Source organism: Dama dama, chromosome 9 (assembly GCF_033118175.1).
Source record: "Dama dama isolate Ldn47 chromosome 9, ASM3311817v1, whole genome shotgun sequence".
Lineage (NCBI taxonomy): Eukaryota > Metazoa > Chordata > Mammalia > Artiodactyla > Cervidae > Dama > Dama dama.
The window spans coordinates 82678333-82699172 of record NC_083689.1 but is presented as its reverse complement, the minus strand read 5'-3'; the positions used below and the strand labels follow the sequence as shown (position 1 = coordinate 82699172).

The window sequence follows — 20840 nt, the reverse complement described above, 5'->3', positions numbered from 1 at the left end:
TCTCAGGCTGTAGTTCTCAGGAAAAATCCCTGAATAAAACAAACATATAACTCTTACTTTGGGCATTTTTAAGTTGATACCAGCCAAAAGAACTAAGAGGGATGGAGGGCAAAATTGCTCTTCCCCTCAACAGTCTTCACTTCATAGGTGTTGCTGCTTTTCCTGCACTGGGTATGTGTTCTAAAATTATGTTTAGGATAGTGGTGGTGACTACACAGCCGTATAAATGTGCTCAGTGCCACTGAACTGTACACTTCACAGTGGTAAATTTTATGTATTTTTATCACAATTTGAAAAATAGAAAAACTGCTGTTTGACCTTTTTATGAGTAGTATTTTCATCTTGATTCTCTTGAAGTTTACTTTTTACATCTTTATTTGCTATTTAAGAAGCTGTTCTTAACTGTAAGAAGCAAGTTGTTATCCATGTATAATTTTCCTTTCTAATCATAAAGTCAGCCATCAACTTGAATTTAGAAAGTTCTATTGTGGAGCACAAAGCATTTTTAAAATAAATATAGCCATTATTAGTAAGCATCTTATGCTCTAAAACTTTCCAAATAGTCGTGAATATTCATAACACTAATGCTCACACACAGTAATACTCATTGACATCTGGGGGAAACTAAGATACAGAAACTAACATTTTAAGATAGCTTAACTAACATTAAATTTGTCAAAACTGTATCTAGGCTTTAAAACATCTGTTCCCTCTCCTGCACTCGGAGACATGACCCTCCTGTAGTTGCCTAATATTTCATTCTATTATATGCCAGGCTAATATTAAAATAAGCATTGATACTTGGCAAACATTCATCTTTCCTTCTCAGTTTCAAATTCTGCTGAGTCTCATAGTAAGTCCTATTTGGAGGTGGTGGAACTCTCCCTATCCAACATGATGAATACATTTCTAGAAAAGATAAAAAACAGGGGCCTCATTGGCTTATAAAAGCACCAGCAGCATAAAACAGGGGAAAATCCCATCTCAGTAGTATAATAAGAAAATTTGGAATCTGACAGAGAACAATTATTTAGTTTCTATTAAAAAAAATAAAACAGGATAGCAAAAGATAAATCAACCTCTGTTTTAAATAAGGAAACCCATAGGTCATTTGAATAAAGGTTGAAGAGATGTGCCCGGGAGTATGTTGAACACGATGTACTAAACCTTAAACCTCCAATAGCCAAAATTTTTACCTGCCTAGCAGAAAGAGATGTGATTGCCCTGTCAACCAAATTGTTGTCATGTGAGTAAAATGCATAAAAGGCTTTAAAACCAAGGCTCTTTTACTCATTAAAGTCTTCTAGTGCTTCATTAATTTTAATAGGATAATCTAGTTCTGATTGAAGTGCACCTGAATGCAGTTAGTGCCTCATCAGTTCTGATGAGCTCCAAGTAATTCAAGCCATGTCTGCAGAGTGATCACAAATTGTGTGTCTCTGTTTACACCTACCCTAGGCCTGTTTGCCCATGTCCTCAGCAGCACAGCTTTTACATTCCAGGAGCCGAGAAGCTTCTTTTTTGATCTCTCTTACAGTAGAGATTTTTATTTTCAGAGCTGCCTTTATACAAAAAACTGAGTTTTGTGCAAACAACAACAACAAAAAAGATTTTGTGGAGATGCCAAAATATGACATTTCTTCTCCAAATCTTCAGACTGAATGCAGATATAGAATATAGATATGAGTCAAATGCATTTTTGAAAAGTTGGGAGTCTGATGTCTATGTTAAAAAGTAAATATCAGTTCTGCATTTCCATTCTAACTCTGTTTCAAAAAATTCTTTTTAGAAAAACCTCTTCTTGGACTTCCTGGCAGTCCAGTGGTTAAGACTCCATACTCTCAAAGTAGGGGATAGGGGTTCTTTGGTTTAGTCTCAGATCCCAGGCAGGTCTTTTAGTCTTCCAGATGGCTAATCTCCATATGTGCAGATTTTTCTAGTTTAATTCTCAGAGGGCAGTTTTATTTACATTTTTCTCTTTTTTTGAGGGTTTTGAGGCTCCCCCCAATATGTTATATTCCTCAATAAAATTTTAAATCCTTGTATAGTTCCCCATGTATGAGAAAAAGAGTATTTCTACTGTAGAGAGATTGTGATTATTTCATTTTTACCTCGATTATTAGATTAAATACAGTAGATATTGCATAATTTGTACCAAAATTTTCCTCCATTAAAATTACTAGCAACTATATATCCTTTCACATTAAAAAAACTAGCCTTGCTTAAATGTCAAATCTTCTAATTTTTTTGGCCACGTGGCATGCAAGATTCTTACTTCCCTAAGCAGGGATCAATCCCATGCCCTCTGCAGTGGAAGCACTGAGTCTTAACCACTGGATCACCAGGGAAGTCCCTAAATGTCAAATTATTAAAAGTTGTTATGAAATATTTTTGACATTCAAAAAGGAATAAAGACTTTTTATGTCTGGGGACCAGCAGGTGAGAAGAGTCACCATTGTGAAAGGGGTAACCACCAAAAACCATAGAAGTCAGAAGACAATGGAACAAAATATTTAGAGCTGAAAGAAAGGGGTGAAAAGTAGAGAATTTAATGTTTCTTGAGTCAGGTAATTAGGTCTGCGTCTTCAAGAATAGGAATTTTATCCCATTAATGTGTTGTGAGATCAATTTAGAGTACTACAATCGGCATTTTTTAAACTGAAAGAGAATAATACAGAATAGAAAAATATCACAGTGCATCACACATAGTAAGGGTCAGTATTATTACCTGAAACTTTTATTTGGGTTTTACATACATACACATACACACAATCTTACTCATATATGAAAAATATCAATAATATAATGAATTCTAAGATAAAAATATATTTCTTCCCAGAGGTTACAGTGAAAGAAAAAAAATAATGTAAGTCACTGTCTTTGTAAGGCAAATTATCTTTGTTTACAAATGAAACCAAGACTTTATTGAGTTAGATAATTTGCCCTTGGTCACAGAGCTATAGTGGCTGAGGCTGAATTCAAGGCAAATCTTTTGACCTCGAAACAACTTCTTTCAGATGCTTTTACAACATGCTCTTTTAAAACTTTGGCCTGAAGAATAGCCATTTCTGCATAAGCAGACAAACTGCAGCAGCACAGAAATCGAAAATAAGGACCCAAAGAAGAGAGCCAGAATAGTTTCCCAGCCATCAAAGCCTACTCCAGCTGCATTCTGCCGTAGATACAAGGAACATCATAAATTTTAAAAGCCCCGTGACACAAAACCATGCTCTGTTCACATCATTGCTTAATGAATATTGATTAAAGGAGACTTAGTAAACGGAAACTATTTGCATGATCTGACGACTTCAGCTGAAAGATATGGCATTAATTAATTAATAGTTGTCTTTTTATCTCTTTCAATTGACTCATCTTTTACATAAAATCTCCTATTTTCACTGTAACACTGCCAATGTGCTTCTTTCTTGAATAGCAAAACAGACCACAACTTCTGTAAAGAGGATCATATCACTCAAACAGTTGGCAATATTTGAGGAGAAAGGATATTCTTGTATCCAATTTAAGCGCTATTACATGCTCTGAAAACTGTCTGAAGAGCTGTCAGAGGAGGATATTTGATGAATATGGAAGATGTCAACAAAAACTGAGGTGCTAGATTGAATATTTAGGAATCCATTGTAGACTTTGTTTAAATGACTGCCTTTAGTTATGAATATCCTGCTCTGAAAGAGTAAAGTCACATGTAAGTACATTCCTAGTAATACAATAAAGGGTATTGACCCACAAATCAAGAGTTTCAAATGTAAACAAGATAATTTAAACCTTAGGAAGTCTATGGTCAAGCCAATATTAAATGCAAACATGAGTGTCGTTATTGATGAGTAGAACTAAAGATGAGCAATGAATTAGGTAAAAATGCAACAAAAAGGAGAGATGTTAACTTACTCAGTTAATTCTTGTTGTTAATAATGTTGCTTTGGATGTCATGGTATAGATGACAAGGCTTGCTTTCTTTTTCATATATAGCATACAATTTTATGCCATTGCTTATTTTTTAGTTCTTCTATGAAAAAACAAAGACAAAATTGGTATATACTTCTATCTAATCTCTTCAAGCTCATTTATGCTTATGTTCCTTCAGATGTATGAATTTGCTTTCATTTACCACTTATCTCATCAGACCTTTCAGAGGAGCAATCATCAGATCTGTTGGTTTGTTTGCCCTAAAAAATGGTTTTAAGGTATATTCAGAGATATATTATCATAATAATAATTTATTTTTTGTTATTTAACAAGCAAACTTTTACATGGTACTTAAAATGTGTTGGGCACTCCTAAGTGAACTTTACAAATATTTTGTCCTCCCAACAACCCTAGGAAAGAGGCATCATCATTCTCATTTTATACAAAAGAACTTGAAGCGAAGAACTTAGAGACTAAGTCAATTACTTAATGCCATATAATGGGAGAGCTGGGACTTGTAGTCAAGAAACGTGCTGTAGAGTCAACATGCTCAGCCATGGTGCCAATCCTCTCAACCCTCCCTCCCTCGTCCCCAGCATGCCAGTCACTGTCGAGGTCGTGCTCCCTCTTACGTCTACAGACATTGGTGGGTAGAATGGCCCTCTACCCCATCCCATTCGGAGGATGTTCAGGGGAATGTCACAATATCCTGAATTATATTGGGTGTGCCTTCCTCTTCTAAATTTCGACCACATATCAGTCTGTCACTCAGAAGATAGTATGGTGCCTATTAGCATCAGCACAAGTGGATTATTTTTATACTTTATAAAAAGGAGGGACAACAACGCTTATAGTAACGATGTATCTTCACTGTAGCATCTATAGTACTCACAAAATGCAGACTGTGATCTCATTCCTGTTATTCAAGGTGTTTTTCTATTCATGTGGAGCAGTTTTAGATTTATAGAGTTAGTTGCTCCCACCTCTTCTTTTGTGCTCTTCAGGTTACAGACATCACAGGATAGATTGATTCAAGAGATAAGTATCTGCGTGCTGAGGGAAGAATTCAGGTATTGAATTATACTAAATATGTTTTCAGTGTTTGAGACATCAAATTTTGGATTGCTTTTGAGAGACCGAATGTACAACTAGACAATGGCCAGACTATCTATGAAAACAGAACTCTGACTCACCATCTCTGCAGCAACCAATTCAAGAAGCCAGACCGCAATCTTTGAAGCCATCAGTTTTGAGACTGGGCTTGGTCAGTGACACCCAGTTTCCCTCATTTTTGCCCCTGCTTCCAATCCAGGACCAGTCAGAAAAGCCAAATACTACTTCCCAAACAACTTACTTAGGAAATCCCACTTCTAGTGAGTCTGCCTCCAACCTCCCCAGGCCTACCACACCACTCAGAGCATACCTGAGCACACCCTTCTTTTTCACCAGAAAGCTTTCCTATGCCAGCCTTTGAGTTTTTGCCAAATTTAAGTAGGCAATAGTGGCTGACTCCCTTGCTACAGCAAGCCCTGCATAAATAGCCACTATTTGTCCTCATCTATATAGTCTTTATTTCAAGAGAAATGAATCTCCTCTAACTCTACTTACCAGAAAACTGATTACATTAGTTCCTCATTTTCCAACGGTGTCTGTAGGGATTTACAATGGCAACCCACTCCAGTATTCTTGCCTGGAGAACCCCACAGACGGAGGAGTCAGGTAGGCTACTGTCCATGGGGTCGCAAAGAGTCGGACATGACTGAGTGACTTCACTTTCACTTTCACTTTAGCATCTAGATAATTGGAGGGTTTTTAGATTTGTGCGAAGTGGTCTTACAAATATGAGATTTATCATTGTCCTAAAATATTTTTACTGCCTGCTACTTTGAATTCAATGTATTTACCCATCTTAGTAGCATCAAAAAACAAAAAAAAAAAAAATCAGGAAAACACACCAAAGATAATAAGGAGAGTTTTATTGTAAAGATAGACAGGACCTATAATTTTTATATTTTTCCAAGTCTACAAAAACTCTCAGAGTAGAAATTTCTTTATGTCTGTCATACCAGCAGACAGATTATTTATAAATCAGGGAAAGGAAAGTTCACTTCTTGCCAAACTGAGGTAGAGGAGGTGGCACCTTAATATCCTGGCCTCTCTCCAGCTTCTTTTCACAATCCACCAGGTAATTGACTCCATCGATGACTATCTGAACAAGCTCGACCTTTGACAGTGAAAGAGATGAAACATTAATTTGTACAGAAGACACCTGCAAGGCTTTGATCAAAAGGAACAATACTGGGACATATGAGAACCTGCCCTGTTAGATGGACTGTATAACAATTTCTTCTCATTGTTTCCCTAAAGTTTTGTGGGAGGAGAGGTATCTAATAGCTAGCAGAGATATTACAGGGTTTCTCTCTATCTTTCTGTCATTAAGATAAGGTTACTACTGTGTGTGAGAACTTTTTAAAAATATGAAAACCATTAGTTTGCATTTCAGACATTTCTTCCCCATCAATCTCTGCTAAAATATGAGTTTGTCATAAAGTATATCTACACAGTGACACCCTCATGATATTCTCTGACCCAGATGTAAATTCTGACTTGCCACTAAGCTACCTGAGCACTAAATATGCTATAGTTCAGATATTATCATTTACACAGTGAACAGATTTCTGAACAATATTTCAACTCAACTGTTTGGCAATTAAAGAATGTTTGCATGGTACCAGGCTAGTTTGTTACTTATGGAAACTATGTGAATTACATTAAGATATACTTTTTAAAAAATCCCTTCTTAAAATAAGTTAGAACTTTCATTTACAAATAATTTGTTTTCTTAAACTAGAGTACATTTACCTATGATTTTTCCCCTGGGAATCACCTCTCAAACAAATTTCTTGCACTGCTCCTAAAGAAACCCAACTAAGGTAGTAAGTAGTTACTATTTAGTTCCAGACATCACTACAATACATGATATAACTCAAGAATGCCCAGCAATAATGGAGGAGATGGTTAAGTGTTACAGCTGAACATATTTTAGGCATGATGAAGTCCAGCGTCCTCCCCACTTCTTTTCATGCAGAAGGACATGGAAACTCTAAGAAAGGGTTGGGTCAAAAAGCTAGTCATTACTAAAAAAAAAAAAAAAAAAAACTGACCCACTCCATTGTTGATGAGGATGTGGTGAGGGGTCATTCACTGCCAGTGGAACTCTCTTGGTATAAACGTTCTGGTAGGAAACTTGGTCATAAGTAAGCAACTCTCATATTTAACCCAAGAATCCCCTTTCTAGAAATATATCCTAACTAAATAATCACAGTTGTGATCCAAGTTAAACATAGAGATAGTCAAACATAATATCATATAATCAGGGAGACATTAAATAGATATGTTTTGAAGAATATTTAATATTGTGGAAAAATGCTCATGTTATAATACATTGGTAAAAAACTGTTTTATATCAAATATATGTAACAATACTAAATTTAGTAAAAAAAATTTTTTTTTAATAATATAAGAATGAAAGGCAATTTAGAATAATATTCACAATGGTTATCAGGGTTATTAGGTTAAATAAGTGGATTTTTTTTTAACACTTTTGAGAATTTTTCTAGTTCCGTTAAATTATCACTTACTAAATCATGGGGTTTTTTTTTTAATGATGACCACCGAGCTCTCCAGTAATTAAAATCAAGTTTTAATATTAGAAGCCAACAGGGCTAGGGCCCCAATGTTCTTTATTCACTAGACCATACGTTACTTAGCTAATTTCAGAAGGTGTGGTATTTATAACTGCTTCTTCCTCAAGCACTTTACCAGAGCTGGTAGCACACAGGCAGATTTCATCGTTTTGTTTTCTGCTTTCCTTCCCTCAGTTTGCTGGTAGGAATACCAACTAGCAATGAAATGTACAAAAGATGGCAAGAAAGAAGAAAGAGCACCAATGATCCATGGGTTTAACAACCAGCCACTGAGTTATTGAGTTGTATGTTGTTGTTCAGTTGCTAAGTCATGTCCAACTCTTTGCAACCCTACAGGCTGCAGCACGCCAGGCTTCCCTGCCCCTCACTATCTTCCAGAGTTGCTCAAACTTATGTCCACTGAGTTGGTGATGCCACTGAGTTGTATAAGAGCCCTTTAAATTAATAATGGGCACAATACGTTCAGGGCTTCCCAAGTGGCGCTAGTGGTAAAGAACCCTCCTGCCAGTGAAGGAGATATAGGAGACGCGGGCTCTATCCCTGAGTCGGGAAGATTGTCCAGAGAAGGAAATGGCAACCCATTCCAGTATTCTCGCCTGGAGAATCCCATGGACAGAGAAGCCTGTGGGCTACAGTCCATAGGGTCACAAAGGGTTGGACATGACTGAAAGTGACTTAGCAAGCACACCCAATATGTTCAATGAGATAAACTGGGAGGAATTACTGAGACCAAGATTTGCTTAGGATTCTGCTGCATGTTCATTTTGTGTGCTCTTTGTACTTTTTCTCACGCATCACTCCAGGCTTACCTATCGTTTATGAATCTCATTCATCCTTGATATTCACAGAATCCTAAGGGTCATCTGCTGAGCACAATCTCACACATATCTGGTATGTATCTTATTTGCCATCTTGAGCCCTAACTACAAAATTTTACAAACTATCAAGTAGCTAAAAATGCCCAAGTGAAGATGATTGCATGTGACCTTCATCAAAGGAAATTCAGAATCAAGAGAAAAATCCACTATTTCACTCTGCTCAGAGAGAGAGCCCCTGTGTTCTCTGACTTCACAGTGATAAGACTGCTGTCCTTTAGCATAACAGAGCTCCTGCCACTCATGATTACTGGAACAGCTCTGGGGGCAGGGGGGTGACAGCAGTCCCACTGCGAATTCCTTCATTTGTCTATATGTTCTCAGATCCCATGGTCCTTACCTTTATGCAGTGCTTTCCCATGGAGGACAAGTGCTACAGAATGAAATGCTAACATGACTCAGGACTCCATGGGGCTAGAGGAGGTCTCAAATTTTTCAAATAAGGAAGGGCTGTTGAGGTCACTTCTTTTCCTCTTAGGCTGATTTTGTTAGGTCATTTTTGGAAAGTGAGAGATGTTACCTCTGATCGGCCAATTCGGTCTATGTTGGAAATGTCATACACGTCCGCTACCGCTGCAGTGTCCACACCACCTGTGCCCCGCTTCTGGAGTCTCAGGTTCTCCAGGATCTTAGAAAATCGTGGATCCTGGGACAAAGGAGAATACTTGGTGTCACAAGAGGCAAAACTCATTCATTATCCTTGGCACATGTAGAAAAGGTGTAAAATGAAAAGTAATAACAGTTCATATTTAGTAAGCATATATTTGGGCTTCCCAGGTGGCTCAATGCGTAAATAATCCGCCTGCACTGCAGGAGATGCGGGTTTGATCCCTGGCTTAGGATGATCCCCTGGAGAACAGCATGGCAACCCACTCCAGTATTCTTGCCTGGAGAATCCAAAGGACAAGAGGAGCCTGGCAGGCTACAGTCCATAGCGTTGCAGGGTCAGACACAACTGAAGTGGCTGAGGATGCATGCGCAAATACAAACGCATACTTACTATGTACCAGGGCCCTGTGCTGGAACTTTTAAAACTTACAATAATCCTATGAAGAAGGTATTACTTTTATCCTTATTTCACAGATGAGGAAACTAAGCCTCAGAGAAATTAACTTGCCTAAAAGTAGAACATAGCTAGAAGGTAGCAGAGCTGTTATTAACTTCTATACCACTGTTTTGGCATCTAAATACCCTCTGGCGAGTTTATTGTTCATCTGTATAACAGTTGTTATTGATATAATTAAAATCAAGACATTAAGTCACATCAAATAATTTTCTTAGAATTGGAATTTTGAATATTATCATACCTTTTTTTTGGGGGGGGGAGCTGAAATCACATTTTCTAAACTTGTTTTAAAGTATCTGATTCACTTGGTGTGCTATGACAGAGAAACCCCCAGGTGCCCACCAGAATCCATTTTCCTATCTTAACAGGTGAGCTGAGGAAGTAACCACTGTCTAGGTTCTTGCTAATGGAACAAGCAGAACCGACAAGTGTCACTGCCAGGCCTAGACCTTAGATCTTCACACGGACACACTGGCATGCTCTCTCCCCTTCCCACAAAGTAGAACATGAGGCCTGACTGTGACCATGCCTTAAGACAGTGGTGCTTCAAGTGTAGTTCCCTGACCCACAGCATCAGCATCACCCAGAAACTTGTGAGAAGTGCAAATTCTGTGTTCTGGGTTTTCACAACCCTCCGGGTGATTCTGCTGCAGGTTCAAGCCTGAGAACCTCTGAAGTGGAAGAGAGAAGGAGATGGAAGCCTGGCCAGGGAAGAGAGCAGCCTGCCTGTCCATCTCGACTTGTGATATGAAGGAGGATTTAAACTTCCTGAAGCCACACCCCATTCTTACAGCCCCTTAACCTCTTATCCTATGGACATAAGTGTTTTTTCAAGCAAATAACCTTTTCTTGTCATTTTCTTTCATCAGTGCGGAAAGTAAAGCTTAAGGAATGGGATGGGATGTTTCCCCTGCCACAAAGCAAGCCCAGTTGAGCTCATCCTGGTGGAACCCAACAGGACCACAGGCTACATGACAGTACCTTGCTGAGCTTTGGGATCCTGACATGGACACCAGCTCGCAATCCCGTGCCAAGGTTCGAAGGGCAGGTCAGAATGTATCCCAGGCGCTCATTCCACATGAACTCCCAGCCTCGCTCTTGGATTAAGCGTTCCACCTACAACAGGGAGCAAATGATGAAGTTCTCAGGGAGCCATTCACTCAGCACGCCCCCAGCACCAGGGAGAGGTGTGCATACTGTATGTTTGCCATGAATAAAACTTAGGTAAATTTATAGTACTATTTCTATATCTGGGAAAGAAAAAGTAAAACTAACTACAGTTCTTTTTGTAAGTTTTTTTAAATTTTTAATCCTTTTATTTTAATAATTTTATTTATATTTTGTGGGTCTTCATTGCTGCAAGGGCTTTTCTCTAGTTGTAGTGAGCGGGGGCTATGTTCTAGCTGCGGTCTGTGGGCTTCTCGTTGCGGTGGCCTCTTGTGGCAGAGCACAGGCTCTAGGGCACTTGGGCGTCCACAGCTGCAGCACGTGGGCTCATTAGTTGCAGCTCCCAGGCTCTGGAGCACAGGCTCAATTGTTGTGCCACACGGGCTTTGCTGCCCCTCAGCATGTGGGATCTTCCCACATCAGGGATCAAACTCGTGTCTCCTGCACTGGCAGGTGGATTCTTTACCACTGAGCCTCCAGGGAAGCCCAATCTTTTTTATTGAATGAAAGATTCTTTAACTTCTATAATGCTTTACAAGTTTCAAACACATGATTTCACATATTCTCACAATAACCCTTTTTTCCTCCTACCTGTCTATTACCCCTCCCCCTCTCCCCACTGGTAACCACTAGTTTGTTCTCTAGAGCTGTAAGTCTACTTCTTTGTCTTATTCATTAGTTAGTTGTATTATTTTAGATTCCATATACAAGTGAGATCACAACAGTATTTGTCTTTCTCTGTCTGATATTTCACTTAGTATAATGCCCTCCAAGTCTATCCATGTTACTGCAAATGGTAACATTTCAACCCTTCATTCTATATTACTTCTTTAATAGAAAATTAAACTTCTTCTATCACAGTATCAAAATGGTCCAATTAAATTAGATGAACCATGTAAAGCACTGAACACAGTATCTAGCACATACTAAACAGCAAATGTCAGTTGCTATTATTTTTTCATATGAGCGCTGTAGGAAGAAATAGTAATTCTCAGCAAGTAAGGCTATGGTCATGTTGCTTTTGTTGCTCAATTGCTAAGCTGTGCCCAACTCTCTGACCCCATGGACTGCAGCACGCCAGGCTTCCCTGTTCTTCACTATCTCCTGGAGCTTGCTCAAATTCATGTTCATTGTGTCAATGATGTCATTCAACCATCTCATCTTCTGTCACCCCCTTCTCCTCCTGCCCTCAATTATTCCCAGTATCAGGGTCTTTTCCAATGATTTGATTCTTTGCATCAGGTAGTCAAAGTATTGGAGCTTCAGCATCAGTCCTTCCAATGAGTATTCAGGGTTGATTTCCTTTAGGATTGACTGGTTACATATGAACATAGATGCATCCTACACTGTTTCTATGCTTAGAACAGCCAAGAGCTCTGTTCAAGAAATCAGAAAATAGCTAATGATCCACAGACTTCTCTAAACCATCCTGCACTGGGGCAGGAAGCATGGGAGCTTGCTGGAAGTCGCACCCCAAAAGAGTGTGCCACGATCCCCAGAAAAAATTAGCCCTGTCTTGGAAGTCACCACAGAACTTTTTTTCAAGAATGAAAAATAAAGAGATTTTATATTAGTGAATATTCAGAATTCTCTGATGACATCTTACCTCTTTTAGTCCACGGCAGAATCGCTCAAATACTCTTTTCATATTGCCTCCTTTCTCCATAGAGATTACCCTGGTGTGGTCTTCCTCATTAATCCAGATGAGAAATGTCTTGTCATAATTATGCCTAATGAAGTGAGAAATACGGTGTTGAGTGTTAATTACATTTGTTTCAACACATGAAAATTCCCATTACCTCTGTAGCTTGATTGCTTCATTTCACCTTACTCATTGCCTTAGATGGTCCTAATTTCTTCACTGTGCCTACACAAGTACTGCAAAATAATGTTACTCTGACAGAATGAAGAGTAACACCCACTCCAACCCTTATGTCATATTTTTGCCCAACAAGAACATAACCTCCCTCATTCCTCAGGTAGGATGACAATAATTCAGCCATGATAACTTTCAGCTTTGCTGCTAACAAGAGGGTTCTTTCTCCTAATAGATTCAACCAAAATCATATGGCACTTAATAAAAGATTTTACCTGCAGCTCAACATGTTTGGGATACAGATTTCATATATGTTTGCTGTATAGATCCTGCCTATGCACCCGCACTGAGCAGCCGCTCCCCAACACTTTGATCTGGGCTCCTTCTGGGAGTGCCATAACAACCCACCAAGGAACAAGAATCAAAGTGGCCTGAGGACTGTCGGCCAAGATAAAATATGTGTACGCTCATAGCCACTCTTCCTTGTAGGATTTTGCTTACATCCTCAATATTTATTTTTCATTTTCTGCTTTTCTGTTTTAATGGCATGAAACAGATTTTCTAAAGTCAAATAATATGAAGCTATTTTTTTCTTACAATTTTTTCATGCATAATTTATGCAAACCAGCTAGCATTCCTGCACATCTTGGAAACACTGTTATACTTATATATTAAACACACACACACACACACACCCCAATTTCTAAGTACTCTATCTTCTCCATTTCTAAGTACTCCATCTTCTCAAGCCAGGCATGCTGTCAAGCGCAGGTCACAGCAACTTCAGGTTAGGACAAGCAGTGATCTGAAGGAGAACACTGCACACACCGCAGATGTGAAAATGCTAAGTCCATACCAGATTCCCCTGGCGTCTGGCCAGTCACGGGCCATCCCAGCACAAGTTAGTAAAGGGGATACTGGCTTATCAAATAGAAAGTGGTCCTGCAGGCCAAAAGGGACAAAGCAAAGAGACACTGATGAGATCAGACACGATGGCAAGTGCCAGGTGGTCAATTTCCAAGTCACTAATAACCGCTGAGGTCTCTCAGGCAGTGTTGGCTGCTCACTATGATAATCAGAGAGCTTAAAAAATTCTAATGCCCAGTTCCCACCTCTCAGAGATTCTTGTTATTGGGTGTGGTCTGGACATTGGTATCTTCTAGTGTGCAGCTAAGGTTGAAAACCATTGGCTTAACTCAGATGGAAGTCCTTAGTCACTATGGAGCGTGTCTATCCGGCCAGCACCAACCCCATGCAATGGCAGAGTGGACAGTGAGTGAGGGGGTGCTGTCCTGAGAAGTGTTCCACACAGTTGCATTCTCCATGTTTCTAGTGTGTAGGTTTATTTATTCTTATTATCCTTTTCATTACATACTACTCGAGATGTAAAATAATGATCTCTAAATAAAAATAGTCACCAATCATCTAATGCTCACTCGGTGCCAGGCTCTATGCTATGTACCTTTATTTCCTTTAATCCTCACAATACTCTGAAGTAAATGTAATTGTTCTATGTGATAGGAAAAGAAAACTGAGGCTCAGATAAAACAACCTGTCACACAGCTAGGAAGTGGCAAAATCTATGTGCAAACCTAGACCTGTATGAGTCCCAAGTATACCTCTAACTACAATATACCACGCCACAGATCAAAATCAGCGTCCAGAGGCTGGCATTTTTCTTGCTTGTGTGGACACAGTAAGAACATGAATGTGGATACCATATATTCCAATATGATCACACTGAAGTCAGAAATCAAGAGGACACGGGAAGGGGAGTCCTTATACAGTCTCTAAGTGGAAGAGCTGGGACAGGTTTAGGGACTGTTATTGCTCAGGAAACGGCATGACCTTTAAGCTGGAAACCAGAAGCAGCTACTTGAGGCCAAGGAGGAGCTGTTCTGTAATAAGGCAAGAGGAGAGACCCAGGAGACTGAAGCCTCTAGACCATACAGTTGGCTCTTCTCATTTGGAAACGGGGCATCTTTTGTGGTATCGCATCTTCTGAAATGACAGAAAATCTGTCTCTGCTTTTCCTTGGAGTTTAAAGTTACTTGTGAAAATGCCAGGAGAAAAAAAGGGACTTGGGTTTTGTCTCCCCTAGTGTGAGACTGAAGCCATGGAGAGCCTGGGGAGGCAGCAGGAATCTCAGAGGCGGGCTCTGGTGTGAGGCAGGTTTGGGGGCAGGCCTTTGACCTGGATGATTCGCCTTCCAGATGTTCTGGGCTTTCTGGATTTGAGTGTGAACCTGGAGACACAGGCAGGATTTTCCATGCCCAACTGTTCCGATTTATCAACAAGCCAGGGGATCCTCCATCCACCCCCACCCACCAAACCCAGCCCACCCCATGGTTTCCTCTGCAGACTTCATTCAGAGACCATCTCCACTTTTGACCTAAACTTTTAAGGCCTGCTCTTTCTGCCGTAGATTGACCGGGCTGAAACCCCAGCAAGCTCCCCACCAGGGCAGGGTCCTGGGCTCCAGGGAGGCCACACAGCCCCGCCCCTGGCAGCCCAGATGCTTCAGGGGCCACTCACATCGATGAGGCGCTGCTGGTCCTGCTCTGTCATCTCGGACAGCTTGTAGTAGCGGCCAGCCAGGTCCCCCTTGAGGCCCTCCAGGGCCGTGATGGCCACATTCTCAACCTCCCTCCGCTCAGCCCGGCTGCAGGCGGGCGGCAGGCTCAGCCCGCGGATGCTGCGGCCAGTGCGCACCCGAGACGACAGAACGTAGCGCTCATCGAACTGCCCCTGGGTGATCTGCAGAGCAGAGCGTGGGGTCACCGTGGGGCGGCGGCCACAGAGGCCTCATCCCACCGACCAGGGAACCCCTGGGCACAGAGCACATGTGCATGCTGGAGCCATCCTGCCACTCTGGGGGCAGGGGTCTTAGAAGTCAAAGGAGGAGCTACTTCACAGGGCGCCCTCTGGAGTCCTCTACCCCGGCTAGATTTGGGGTGAAAAAAGGAATTGTTTAAGGAAAGGCTGAAGGTTTTCAGTGACCACCACTAACCTGGTGGTAGAAGGCAACGAAAACTGACTTTGGCAATTTCCTGACGGTCTCAGTGGCCCTCCAGGGAGCATGGCCTGGGAAGGCCATCACAGAGCTTTCAAGGGCAGCTGGACCCAGGAGCCCTTCTCTCTCATGCTCCTCACCTTGGGTTCTGGAGTGCCAACTTCATGGGAGGGTACAGAGGTGGCTGGAGCCTACCTTGGACGCATCCAGATCCGTGGGGTGCTTCATCACCCTGGGGTCATAGCCATTATGCCTCAGCTTGATGACAGGGTCAAAAAGGTCAGCAAACACCTGCAGGAGGGAAGAGGCCCCTGTTTCCTCGGGAAAGGACCAAGGAAGATGTTCTTGGTTCATCTACTTTAATTAGTTCATCATTTGTTCCTTTTTATCTTAAGCACCAAGCCAAAGGTGATGCCCTCTTTCTCTGATATTCTCAGTGCAACCATGCAGGAAAGAGGTGTGAGACTGAAGTGATGGCTAATAATAATAGTAGTAGTAGCAGTTGTTGTTCAGCCACTAAGTCGTGTTTGACTCTTTGGAACCCATGGACTGTTTCCCGCCAGGCTCCCCTGTCCATAGGGATTTCCAGCAAGAATCCTGGAGTGGGTTGCCATGCCCTCTTCTGGGGGATCTTCCCAGATCAGGGATCGAACCTGTGTCTCTTGCATTGGTAGGTGGATTCTTTACCGCTGAACCACTGGGTACTCCAGTAGTAGTACTAGGCAAATGCCAAAGAAAACCTCTGAGGCACACTGCCCCTTGGGTGAGGGTAGAGATACAGATCTCTGTCATGGTAATCTCTTCCCTAGTGATTTTGACAAGTTCACTACCATCAGATGAAACAAGAACATTTTGTTTAATAATCTGAAGGATAAAAGAAGCTGCTAGATCAGAAGCGAAGCAGTTTTGTGTTCAAAACTGGTTCTAGAGTTTAAGTAACACAATACATTTGTAGAAAAGTAGCTGCATAGAAAGAAAAGTGCACAGCAGCAGTTAAGGCAAAGCAGGGACCTCTTACCCTTTGAGGACCTTCCCGCCCAAACTAACTCGAGCAGAATCTATTTTTCAAAAAAAACATTTAAAAAAATAATAAAAATTAAAAAATTTTAAAAAATAAAAATAAAAACCCATAGACTTCAAGGAACATCCTTTAGGTAAAACAAGGATAAGAGCAGTCAAACAGAGCACCCTCAGCCTCTGGGAACTGTGGGATGTCAGTCCAGGAGTCAGCTCCAGTCTGGGACTCTGGGAGCCCAGAGCTGGCACTGCTGCTCTTGAGCTAGCTGCCCATCTAGCTTATTCAAGATGGCCCCCTCCCTCCCCTTGACGGCTGCCTTCCCAAGGAACTGCCTTCAGCTCCCTGCAACAGAAGGTGCAAAGGGGGCAGAACTGAGGGAGATGGGCTGGAGGTATTTGCCATGACACAGAAGTTGCACTAGTGGCTGAGCTCTAGAACAGGGGACCACCCTGGGCTTCTGCCCCAAGAATGAGGATGCAGATCATGGGAATTCTTCAGGAGACTTGTGTGTGTGCATGCTAAGTCATTTCAGTCATGTCTGACTCTTTGTGACCCCATGGACTGTAGCCTGCCAGGCTCCTCTGTCCATGGGATTCTCCAGGCAAGAATACTGGAGTGGGTTGCCATAGCCTCCTCCAGGGGACCTTCCTGATCCAGGGCTCTAACCCCTGTCTCTTACGTCTTCAGTACTGGCAGACAAGTTCTTTACCACTAGCGCCACCTGGGAAGCCCCAAGAGACTTAGTGATTCACGAAGACCACAGTGGACTGTGTCATCAGTAATTCCCAAACTAAACAACCATGGAACCACCCGCGCCCCTCAATAAAATTCAGCCACAAACATCATCTCCTAAAGCCTCTTTGGTGAATACACATCACCAATACAATGAAACAACAAAAAATTAAAAGATTTTATTTTTTCCGTACCAATACACCCCCTTGACAAGCTCAGAGAGCCGAGCCATGTGACTCATTCCTCTACAGGGAAGGATACTAGAGCAGTCGCAAAGGAAGCCTTGTCCCTGGGAAGAATAGCCCTCGTTGTTCCAGAAAGCACTGCAGGTGTTCTGCTAAAGTTGACTTCCCTTTATGGGAACCTGTTCTGAGAAAGCAGCCCCACAGAGGGAACCCAAAGCACCCACCCACACACACACTGTGGAACCGGCAGCTGTGAGTTTACCTCATAGGACTCCTCATCACCAGCCACCATGCCCACGGTCTTTATGAAGGGGTGGCCGGGGTTGTCCACTCCGGTCTGGATACACTGGTCCAGGGTGTAGCCGTTGGGCGTCACCTTGTTGCGGAGCTTGGCATAGATGGCCGGCGTGAGGCACTCGGCCATGCAGTTGTTGTGTTTGCGCAGGTCAGGGTAGTCTGCGCTGTCCAAGGAGAGAGGAGTTCAGTGAGCAGCCCCGGGGGGGACGGGGCCTATACGAGAGTTTTGTTTCTGACCATCCTTCCACCAGGCTCTCTTCAGCCAGTGGGCAGAGGGAAACTGGCTAGGTCATGATTCAAGTAAGCTAGATTTTAAAAAATACTTCCCTGAACTGCCAGAGACATGGACCTGGCCCTGCCTAAAGAGGTTCATGATGCTACAGACTGTGACTCATGTTTATGTAAAGAGGAGATAGAATGAAGATAATTAGGAAAGAAACTGAAATCATATGCAGGCTTTTTTTTAAAACCCAGAAGTTTTGGTAAATTATAACAGTCACATTTTGATCCCTTAGGTCTGTGATAGGCTAAAATCCCTGCAGGCGTAACTACACAGAAATTCATTTATTTATCTGTTCTCTATGATGCACACTCTATGGCTATTTGCTATGTTAAGCTCAGTGCTTGCCTATAGACACAGGCATTCGGTGAATAGCTGTTAAACTAATACGTAGGAAAAACTAAAATGGGCGGTGCAATTTTACCCTGGGATATGCAGACTGAAGAACAGGGAATTCAGGACCACCACAAGCACTCTCACCTCAGGAATTCCTGAGGTACATGGCGAGTGCCAGCAATTTCCTCAGAGATCCTGATTTCCACAAAAGGTGTTTCTGGGAAACACCTCAGGTTTTCCTCATGTCTTTCATGTGCACCTGCCTATACGAAATCCCTTCAAGTCAGCACTCCAACTCTACCCAGTGTGAGACCTCTCAGCCATGGTAAGGTCTCCAGGGTGGAGAGAACACTCCATCTTCATGCCACTTCTCTAATTCCCTTTAAAGCTGATACTTCAAATCAGTGCTATCACATCACATTTTCCAGAAGGCAGTACAGCACGAGCGAGGCATGGGTCTGGAATCAAGCGCCCTCGATTCAAATCTGGCTGCACCAGCTGTGTGAACTCAGGCACTACTTAGTTTTCCGAAGCCTCTGTTTCATCACAGAGAGACGCTAAGAGGAATAAAACACTCTGTGTAAAGTGCTCATCACACCTAGACATGTTCAACAAAGGTTTGGTCTTGTTATTACTATTCCACTAGACCTCATGCTCTGGTCAGGAATGATGACACTACACTTGCTTGAGTTCACCACACGTCACTGTGCATCACAAGTCAAACTGATTTACTCATTCTCAGAGACAGAGAGGGGCCCTTGCTGACAGTTTCAGCAGGGGAAAGCCTATTTCTGGCTGGCATTTGGCATCATTTTAAAGCCAAGAGGACTTACCTTGGTGGGAATAGCTTGTGTTGCTCCCGGGCCGCAGCACACACGTTCTGCTTATTCAGCAGGTACCCCGTGGTCAGGGCACCGGTGCCCAAGGTAGCAAATAACAGAGAGGCATTGCGGCCAGTCAGCAACTTTGAGAAGGTACTGGCCATCCTTCCTCTTGGATGAGTGTCTGGAAGGCAGAGAAGCTGAGGATTATTTTATATATATATATATATTTAAAAGAATTTTTTGGCTGTGTTATATTGCTTGCAGGATCTTAGTTCCCTGCTGCTGCTGCTGCTGCTAAGTCACTTCAGTCGTGTCCAACTCTGTGTGACCCCACAGACGGCAGCCCACCAGGCTCCCCTGTCCCCGGGATTCTCCAGGCAAGAATACTGGAGTAGGTTGCCATTTCCTTCTCCAATGAATGAAAGTGAAAATGAAGTTGCTCAGTTGTGTCCGACTCCTAGAGACCCCATGGACTGCAGCCTACAAGGCCGCTCTGTCCATGGGAATTTCCAGGCAAGAGAACTGGAATGGGGTGCCACTGCCTTCTCCGCTTAGTTCCCTGACCAGGGATCAAAGCTGGGCCACCACAGTGAAAGCACCAAGTCCTAAACTTTGGGCCACCAGGGAACTCCTGAGAAGCTGAAGACCAGACAGCCTCACAGGATGGCCCTGAACCACAGTACAGAGATCAATAGGGGAGAGAAAAAACTGCAGGAGACTTAGCCTCTGTTTTGTTCCGTTTTTCTATTTCTACCTTTTTCCCCCACCCTCCTCACACTGCTTGGAAAAAATCTGGTTAGTTTTAGATGTAGAGAATGTCAAACTGCTTGAAGTCCATGTCATTTTCTCCATCAATATGATATCAAGGGAAAAAATGGAGGCTTTCCACATCTGGTGGCTTGACAGACCAGGTGCTCTTTGGGCTCTGCCACTGACAAGACCCTGAACAGAATGGCATGCTGGGCTTATGAGAGATAGAGGAAGCTGTTACCGAACCAGGCTCATTTTGCCCAACACACAGGAAGCCAAAGTGCTGAGACACTAAGGTTTGCAGCAACCCTTAGGAGGGTTTATTCACAAGGCAGCCATGGAAGAAGACAGGAGAAAAAACTCTCAAATTCACCTCCCTGAAGGTAAAGGGTCTGGAGTATTTGTGGGATAATAAAGAAGCATGGTGCTCTGAAGCATAGAGTGTATGGGGAGTGTGGGGAAGGGTGATTGGGAAAAGGCGTGGTAATTGTCATCTAGCACAGGTGTAATTAGGCTACCTCTGTAGGGTCTGAGGGTGGAGTTTCCAGCCCTGTGCTGTCAAAAGGTCACTGAGCTTGGACATTCGTGCATGCCCAGTTGGGAGGTCAGTGGTCCTATCTAGTCTTAACCAGCTCAGCTCGAACTAGACACAGCTGAGTCCATGTTCCTGGAAAATAACTTGGGCAAACACCTTATTATTTAGGCCAGAAACTGCATGGCAGACATGCAAGTCTTAAATCAACCTTGATTGGTGAAGGCAGGTGAAATGAATTTGACTAATCATGCACAGTTTCAAAGTCTCTGAGGACCACTCGCCTACTTCACTCACCCCAAGTGAGCTGGTGTCAGA

At 42.3% G+C, this 20840-nt stretch overlaps 1 protein-coding gene across 3 annotated transcripts; it reads right to left on the bottom strand.

The window, feature by feature from the left end:
- Positions 1–2709: 2709 nt before the first annotated feature.
- On the bottom strand, positions 2710–19421 carry CKMT2 (creatine kinase, mitochondrial 2). 3 transcript variants are annotated; one of them, XM_061151932.1, is made up of 12 exons: positions 19250–19421; positions 17766–17964; positions 15764–15859; positions 15091–15312; positions 13412–13497; positions 12346–12469; positions 10554–10688; positions 9027–9152; positions 6065–6148; positions 5533–5717; positions 4817–4977; positions 2710–4024 (listed from the first exon to the last, which is right to left on the bottom strand). In XM_061151932.1, the coding sequence occupies exons 1-10, from the start codon at positions 19399–19401 to the stop codon at positions 5706–5708; spliced, it is 1236 nt and encodes a 411-aa protein (XP_061007915.1). In that variant the 5' UTR covers positions 19402–19421; the 3' UTR covers positions 2710–4024; positions 4817–4977; positions 5533–5705. The 3 variants fall into 3 exon arrangements, with proteins under 3 accessions (XP_061007915.1, XP_061007917.1, XP_061007914.1); XM_061151934.1 differs by having other exon boundaries at positions 2710–4021; positions 4908–4977; XM_061151931.1 differs by lacking the exon at positions 5533–5717 and having other exon boundaries at positions 2710–4977.
- Positions 19422–20840: the final 1419 nt, after the last annotated feature.